The 9,216-nt window shown below is 47.5% G+C and overlaps 1 protein-coding gene across 13 annotated transcripts in view; it reads left to right on the forward strand.

Annotated features, from left to right (window-relative positions):
* LOC144603593 (F-actin-monooxygenase MICAL3-like) overlaps positions 1–7,196 on the forward strand; it is a 201,670-nt gene extending 194,474 nt beyond the window's left edge. For all 13 annotated transcript variants that reach the window (XM_078417027.1, XM_078417030.1, XM_078417036.1 and 10 more), the window contains one exon: positions 353–7,196. In XM_078417027.1, the coding sequence (XP_078273153.1) occupies positions 353–537 (185 nt within the window). In that variant the 3' untranslated portion in view covers positions 538–7,196. The remainder of the gene's footprint in view (positions 1–352) is intronic.
* Positions 7,197–9,216: the final 2,020 nt, after the last annotated feature.

Genomic DNA, 9,216 nt, shown 5'->3' on the forward strand with positions numbered 1-9,216 from the left:
CAGGTTCCTGTCCCTAGAGTTTTATCCTCGCCCTTTGTTCTAGGGTATCAAGGTCCCCTTTGCCAGAGTTTATCCCCTTACATCCTAATTTCTAGAGTATCATCCCCGCTGTTTGTTCTAGGGGTATTTTGGTCCATGGCCCTAGAACAACCCCAGCTGTTTGTTCTGGGGTAACGGGTCCATGAGCCCTGAATACCGGCACTGTGTGTGTGTATGTGTGTGTGATGTTCTCCCCCTTTCCCATGGGCACGAGGCATTTGACTCATTTTGTGACCTGCCTCAGCCCTTGCACTGGGTGCCGTCTGGACCACCAGCTGCTCCCTGCTCTGACCGTTCCCTGTGTGCTTGGCAGACAATCTGAAGAACAGCGAGGAGCTTCTGGAGGAGAAGCGGATCCTGAACGAGATGCTGGACGTGGTGGAGCAGCGGGACGCGCTGGTGGCTCTGCTGGAGGAGCAGCGGCTCCGCGAGAAGGAGGAGGACAAGGACCTGGAGGCGGTGATGCTGACCAAGAGCTACAACCTGAACTGGTCATAGACAGTCCACCTGTGGCCGTAGTCACCGAGTGCTGGACATCAGCAGCCGGCAGGGAAGGCAAGAGGCTGTCTTGCAAATGGCTGGTGGAGCAGACCCCTGCAGCCTTTCTCCTACTGCCATGTACACCGCAGAATACTGGTAGTGCTGTGTTCCCAGGTGTTAGCCACACACCTGACCCAAGGGCAACTTCAGATATTGGCCAGATTTACAATATTGGGCAGGTGCTCAGAGGGTAAGGAACACAGGAGTCTGGGGTGCTGAGTTATTTCATCAGATTCGTAGAAACTGATTATTTTTGGCGAGGGAACAGTAGAACTGAACTGCACGGGAGCTCGAGTGAGCCCTTGAGTAAGTATAGACCTGATTCAGTCCACCAATCCTTCCTCTATGCGCATCAAAAATAGATACTCTGCACCCTGAGGTGGAGGCTTGTTCCTCTTGTTTACCCAGTCCTGTGGGGCAGCTGCCCTTCACAAGTCGGCCCACAGGTATCATCGCGCCCTCTGCAGCTTGCTGCCGCTGATCTGGGAGCTTGAAGTACTGAGCACAGAGTGAGCCACTCCCAGCTGCTACCGGATCCAGTTACCTTTCCTTTGGGGAGGGTGGGCCGTGAGTGAAAGAACGCACGCAGGAGCAAAAAAACATTGAAATGCCTCGACGTGAGTAAAGTGAGGTGGAACATACCAGTGGTGGGGCATTCAATGGAGTCCAGCGACCTGCCACCATTTAACAAGCACACGGCAGCTTACCCTGTTCCCACCTGTTCACTTACACGCTGTACTCCTTCCAACTCTAACTTAGTTCACTTGAACATTGTACCTCCTAAAGCTCCTCATGGTCACACTTACACATCCCACTTGCTCCCATTGGCATCCCAAAGGCTTTTCACTGTATCTCGGTACATGTGATAATAAACTAAACTGAACTAAACTCCAGTAAATACAACATAGCTCGCTCCAGTAAAGACAATATCGTCCACTCCAGTAAACACAATGCAGCCCAGTCCGAAGGGGATTCAGAAGAAATCCCAGCAATACCTAACAACGTGAAGCCCCCTTCCGCAGGTGCAGTTGAAAGAAGTCGCACAGTAATGTTTAAGAGGAGGTTGGATGGGCCTTTCAGAGAAAAGGGTGCCGGTCATGCTGGTTTAGGTAAGTAAAGGTGAATGGAGTGGAGCAAAGTGACAGCTGAGAGGCCTGTTTCTGTGCCAGAGATCCAAAATGAAGCTCCCAACATTACACCATGACACACTGCACACTCGCCTTCTGTATCTTACCACATCTAACCCTTCATATTTACACAGGTGCATGCACCCATCCCATCCATCACAACATCACCATCACACGATGTACCCATGCACTCCCAACACCAAAGTGGAAATGATTTAAGAGCTACCTTTTCTCTCATGTGAGGACCAGAAATGGACACAGTGCTGCACCTGTGGCCCAGTTGGCATTTTACAGTCTTTGCAAGATCTCTCGGCTCTCATAGTCTGCATTTTGACCAATAACAGCAAGTATCCCAGATGTCTCATTAACTATTATCTACCATATCTGGGACTTTCAGATCCAAAGTCCCAGACTCCAAAGTGCACTCCAAACCCTGGCTGGACGATATCTCCCGCTACCCTCTCTCTTGGTTGCATCTGCCTTCCTCAAATGCATAACATTATCCATCTTCATACAACATTGCCTGTCTGACCAGACTGTTGACTCTTTTGTTGGTTGTGACTTTCTTCCTCACTGTTCGTCACGTGGCCACGGTTTATATTGCTGCAATCGCTTTACCATAGTTCCCAGAGTTAAGTCCAAATCATTGATACACACTGTGAGAAGCGATCATTCAGCCTCCCACTCACCAATGACCAATAATGGCTTTAGTTGTCTTCCTCAGAGTCGGAGCACAGATTGGCAGTCTCCCTTGAATCCCATAGGTTTTATTTTCTTCCCATGGGATGGGATGTGGTCAAAGGTTTTTCTGAAATCCATGTATGCACTTACAGGCCATCATCACCCCCTCTTGAAACCTCCTCGAAAAATATCTAATTTGTCTTCCTCAGCCTTCCCAAACAAATCTATGTTGGCCATCCTTGATTAATCCATGATGATGAACAATTTCCCCGCACTGATCTCAGACTGGGGGTCTTGTAATAACTTGCTCTCCAACCTACTTTCCTTTCCTAAAACGATGCCCTTCTGGTGACCCTCCACTTATTTTACAGCGGCTACGAGGGAGGACTGGAAATTGTCCACAAGTCAACCAGCTCCTTCCTGCTTGGACACCAAGTGTATTGCATCCAACTCCCCTCCCTTGAACAGGCTTTCTCCAACACCTTGACGTCACTTCCTTTCAGACGAGTCACTGAATCCTGTCACTTTGTTCTTGTAAATCAATGAACTTTAGAAATCACTGGCTTTTCCTCCCTTCCTGCAGGTCACAAGCATCCCACCCTGCCCTCCATTTATTTTCTTATCTCTGTGCAACCTTTCCCAGCCATTCTGCATTTCCCCCACCACAATCCCATATGCTTACTTTCTAACCATGTCCCGCTCTGCCCATTATTCCAACTCTGATTTCTGCCCCTGTACACTGCATCAGTTTATTATTCCTACTGGGGATATGCACGACACCTGTCATTGCCCGCTCCTAGTTGCTCGAGACAAGGGGCAGTGAGGCACTTTCTATTGAAAGAACTCTCAGGGTGCTACTTAGGTAGGGAATTCCAAGACATTGATTCAACAATAATGAAGGAACAGTGAAGCCACTCCAAGTCAGGACAAATACAGGGAGATTGTACATTTTAAGCCCTGATCCTGTCAGCTGTTCTGCCAGTTTTATTTCAGCGTGAGACTGCAACAGCGTTGGGCTGGTGGTATTCCCATGCATCCGCTTCCCATTCCCGTGGTCATGGCTGTCGCAGAAGCGTTGGCAAGGAACTGCAGTGCATCTTGTTGCTAGTCAACAAGGTACCTCTCTAAGGTACTGGAGGGCAGCTGGTAATTTAAACTAACACGCAAACATGCTTTACTGCACTGCTTGTGCAAGGAATTAATGTTTGGGGTGGTGCTTGAGGAGCTAACCGTGCTTTGTCCTGAATGTTGCCGAACTTGAAACTGCACTTGTACAGGCAGGTGGAGAGTACTCCATCCCACTCCTGGCATGCCCCACTCCTGGCATGCCTCAAAGACTGAGAAGACACTTTGGAAGTCAGGAAGTGAGTCGTCCACAGCTGGACACACAACGTCCGACCAGCTCCTCTCATGGACACCATATTCATGTACATGGTCTAATTTCTGGGTCAAAGACAATGCCCAGGGTTTGGATGGTGGAGATTCAGTAATGGTAATGCTATCAAATGTCAAGAGGTGGGTTGCTAGAGCCTCACTTGTTGAGATAATCATTGTCTGGTACTTGTGAGGTGCAAATGTTACTTGGCACTTACCAGCCTGTGCCTGAATATTGTCCAGGTCTTGCTGCATGTAGACATGGATTGCTTCAGTACCGAAATAATTGCAAATGGAACTGAAGACTGTGCGCATGGGTTCCCATGTGTGTGTGGGTGGGTGTTTCATTGTGTCTCAGCTCTCTTTCAATGTGGTCAGGGTTACAACAGTGTTGGACCTGTGGTTTAACACAGTATTATGTACAGATGAGTGTGTGTGTGTGTGTGTGTGTGTGTGTGTGTGATGCTGCACAGAGGGGTACAAATATATTTAAGAATGAAATCCTGTGGAATGTAATTCCGGAGGTCAGGTTTGGAGATTGTCTGTGACTTTGTGGCTACGCTCAAACTGGAATCTAAGTCAGACGGAGAGCAAGAGCAGCCCAGGGGCTGGAGAGAAGGCCCTGCCTACTGACAGCCTCTCTGGGAGAGGATTTATAGGCCGAGTTGGTCTGTGAATCATGTCAGTTCCCAATGGGAACGTGATTAAATGTGATTGTACAGTGTGCTTTATACATTTAAGATACATACCGTTCATTCGGTTTTGCATGCTGAACCCTCACGGGGACAACTTTCCCAGCTCGGGCTTGGTCCCTGTAGTGATGGAGCTGTACAGCACAGTAATGGGTCCTTCGGCCCGTCATGGTCAAGCCAATCTGTTTGCCCAACTACGTTCATTCCATTTGCCTGCATTTGAACTGTCTCCTCCACTTATGTCTCAATGCTTCTTAAACGTAGTGACTGCATCTGACAGCCTGTGATGGCAGTGCTGGAGTCCCTTGCAGGGATCAAGGAGTGAGGCCTGGGTATATCCTACCCCACGGCCCTCCCTCACTTCTCTCCATGACACACCTCTCCCACACCCCTCTCCCACACCCCTCTCTCACACCCCTCTCTCACACCCCTCTCTTATGCCCCTCTCCCACACCCCTCTCCCACACCCCTCTCTCACACCCCTCTCTCACACCCCTCTCTCACACCCCTCTCTTATGCCCCTCTCCCACACCCCTCTCCCACACCCCTCTCTCACGCTCCTCTCTCACACCCCTCTCTCACACCCCTTTTTCACTGGTTGGCAAAGCCTTGTGCCAACTGTAACAATTAAAATTTATGAGAAATTCTCAATTTTTTTAAATCAATATTATTAGTCTTATATGAAACTACCACTGAAACCACTCAGTTCCTGTCTCCTGTGTCTCTCAGACAGTCATACAGCATGGAAACAGGCCATTGACCCACTGAGTGTGTTGACCATCAACCACCCATTTCCATTAATCCCACTTTTTAAAATTCTCAGGTTCCCAAAACCTCCGCTGGTTTCGACCACTCACCTGCACGCAGGGAAATTTACAGCAGCCTTTGGGGTGGCACGGTGGTGCAGCAGTAAAGTTGCTGCCTTAGAGCACTTTCAGCGCCGGAGACAGGGGTTCCATCCTGACCACGGGTGCTGTCTGTACGGAGTTTGTACGTTCTCCCAGTGACCTGCGTGGTTTTCTCCGAGATCTTAGGTTTTCTCCCACACTCCAAGGACGTACAGCTTTGTAGGTTAATTGGCTTGGTGTAAATGTAAATTGTCCCTAGTGTGTGTAGGATAATCATATCATATCATCATATCGTATCATATCATATCATATATATACAGCCGGAAACAGGCCTTTTCGGCCCTCCAAGTCCGTGCCGCCCAGCGATCCCCGCACATTAACACTATCCTACACCCACTAGGGACAATTTTTACATTTACATAACCTACATACCTGTACGTCTTTGGAGTGTGGGAGGAAACCGAAGATCTCGGAGAAAACCCACGCAGGTCACGGGGAGAACGTACAAACTCCTTACAGTGCAGCACCCGTAGTCAGGATCGAACCTGAGTCTCCGGCGCTGCATTCGCTGTAAAGCAGCAACTCTACCGCTGCGCTACCGTGTGGGGATTGTTGGTCGGCGCGGACTCGGTGGGCCGAAGGGCCTGTATTCTCTCTGCATCTCTAAATTAAACTAAACTAAACTATTCACCCAGCAACGTGTACACCCTGAGGATATGAGCAAACCCATGGAGAGTGTGCAAACTCCACACAGAGTTCAGGATTGATCCCAGGTGTATGGGGCAGTGTGGAGTGATAAATTGCATCACAGTGCCATTCCTTTTTTAAAACATTTTAAAATATTATTTTTTTTAATGCATATTGGAAAAACCGTAACTTCCTTGATCTTTTGCTGCCATGGCTCTACATTAATTCTCGAACACCATGGGACATAATCCTAAACAGCATGTGATAGTCAATTGCCCCAGCTGGGGCAACTGTCCCAGTACGACAGAGCTCCAACAGCTGCTGCTAAGTGAGTTCAAGAGTTCTGCATATGAATCTATGGGTCCACAGTCCTGGACTTGCACTGTGAAAGGCTGGGGAACTCGGGGCAGCCAGCCCACACCTGGATGCAGGTAGACTAGAGCAAGGGGGTGTTAATGGATCTTTGATTACAGGACCTATCGCCACGCTGGGGACATGCTCGCTGTGCTGATGGCACCTGGAGACAGCTTCCGATTGATGTGGATCTGTCTATCCGCCTTTCTGTTGCTCACACTTCCTCTTCTCACAACCTCATACTGCACTTTCTCTCTGAAGCCATTCAATCTTATTCTGCGCTCTCTCCCTCAATCCCACATAAACTCCCTCCATCCCAGTCTGTACACACACTATCTAAACCCCCTCAATCACATCTCCCCGTATTTCATTGTATCTGTATCTCAGCATACCTGTGCGTATGACAATAAACTACACCTTACCCTTCCTTCCAATCCCACATTGTACCTTCGCTTTAAACCCACTCCATTCTGCACTCTCTCTGAACATCCTCAGCATGTAATCTCCCTGTGTAGCTGCGTGCTGTCTCACACAAGCCGCACCCAGAGGAGTACACACCAGGGCTACTGCACTGGACAGGAGTGGCTCATTATCTTTCACCTGCTGTGGATTGTTTACCCACAGGCTTCCTCTGAAGGACTCCAGTTTGCGGTGTCGGGGCGATTACAGTGTATAATTTACTCCACAGAATGTAAATATGCCACTCATTATTCTGTGACAGGCTACGTACTGAGATGTGCTTTGGTATCATTTGCACTCACCTGGATAGTAATTATCGTTCTCAATATGTGATGGTGGAATTAAAGTTATTTATTAACACTTGGTATGATACAAATTTATATATTTAAAAATATCATGCTTTTCCTCTGCCTTTTTATTCGCTTGTGTTTTAATTTGTTCCTCGTGTAGGCAACCTGTTTCTACATAATATCCATATCAATATTAACATAAAAGGGTCCACTCTGGCACTTTCCGAGTGTAGTTCCACAAAATGAAATCTTCACTTAATATTGAGCAGGTGAAAAAAGGAATGGTAACACAAGAACTGAATTCTCGAGCAAAAAAAGAATGGTCTCTTCAAAATGGAATCGGCTAAATTATTGTAGGGAAAATAAATTACTGTGCAGTGGAGGAAGAGAAGCTGACAGGTAAACACTTCCAAAGAAACAGCATTGACATGATCGGCCAAAGTCATTCATCCTCACAGAAAGAGACACAACTTTGAAAAGGCCCATCGGCCCACCATGATGGTGCCAACGACCTGTTTACTCTCATTCAAATCTTAACACCTCCCACATCATCCACCACTCAGCTACACACTAGTAAATCAGCCAATTAATCTACCAACCCACCCATCTTTGGGGAACCAGCACACCCAGAGGAATGGGCACAGGGAGAACGTGCCAACTCCAGACTTCCAGCACACAAGGCCAAAATATAACCCGGTCACTGGAGCTGTGAGACAGAAGCTCTACCAGCTGCGTCACTCTGTGCAAGCATTCACATGTTCAGGTCTTGACTGAGAATGATGATCATGCACAGCACTGATCACACAATCAGAATTTGTGACCAAAAAAAATTCTACAACAAAGGGTGAAGCCAATTAAAGAAGTCCTTCGGTGTGGTAAAGGTGAGCGTGACTTGCTCCATAGCCCCATTAATAGACAATAGGTGCAGGAGTAGGCCATTCAGCCCTTCGAGCCAGCACCGCCATTCAATGCGATCATGGCTGATCACTCTCAATCAGTAACCCGTTCCTGCCTTCTCCCCATACCCCCTCACTCCGCTATCCTTAAGAGCTCTATCCAGCTCTCTCTTGAAAGCATCCAACGAACTGGCCTCCACTGCCTTCTGAGGCAGAGAATTCCACACCTTCACCACTCTGACTGAAAAAGTTCTTCCTCATCTCCGTTCTAAATGGCCTACCCCTTATTCTTAAACTGTGGCCCCCTGTTCTGGACTCCCCCAACATTGGGAACATGTTTCCTGCCTCTAATGTGTCCAATCCCCTAATTATCTTATATGTTTCAATAAGATCCCCCCAATAAGATCATTCACAATCAGTAATCGGAGGAGTGGGTCAGGGAGGATGAATCACAGACCATCAGGAGCATATGGTTAAAGATGTGTGAGAGCAAAAGATCCTGGAGTGTATCCAGAGGAAGGTGGCGAGTCTGAAGAAGGGTCTCGACCCGAAACATCACCTATTCCTTTTCTCCGGAGATGCTGTCTGACCCGCTGAGTTTCTCCGGCTTTATGGGTCCACAGAGGAAGATGGCAGTGTCTTCCAAATCAAAGTTAGAGGAATGAAATCTCTCCCCTTTGGCAAGTCCCCTCACAATCCACCACATTCCAAAAGATGAATCTTATATTTTGTCAGCTCAGTCCACTGAAACCAGAGAAGTGTACTCAAACGTCTGTCTCAAAAATAGTGCTTACATTCCAATAGAATAAGTTTCTAATTTAAAGCGAACTTTTGCAGGCCAAATGCTGCTACATCCTTTCATTGTGTCACTTCCCTCGGGGTGCCTTGTTGCCCTCGTCTCTCTAGTCCTCTTTAATTGATTTCTTCAAATTGATCCCCCTTGTTTTTGACTTCTCCACTCCATCTCCTAAATATTGACTACCCAAAAGCATTCAATGGCCTTCTTGACCTATCCTGCTACCTTAAAGGACCTGTGGACATGCACTGTAAGCCTCCTCTATTGCTCTACACTTACCAACACACTCCCACTTAACATGTATCTGCTTGCTGCCTTTCCCCAAATATGTGATCTCATTCTTCAATGGATTAAACAACATTTGTCAGAGCTTTACAAGATATTTATATTTTCCTTCAGTTGAAAGATTTTCTCTTTCAATTTTCATGTCGAT

This window comes from Rhinoraja longicauda, chromosome 20, assembly GCF_053455715.1.
Source record: "Rhinoraja longicauda isolate Sanriku21f chromosome 20, sRhiLon1.1, whole genome shotgun sequence".
In the NCBI taxonomy this organism is placed as follows: domain Eukaryota; kingdom Metazoa; phylum Chordata; class Chondrichthyes; order Rajiformes; family Arhynchobatidae; genus Rhinoraja; species Rhinoraja longicauda.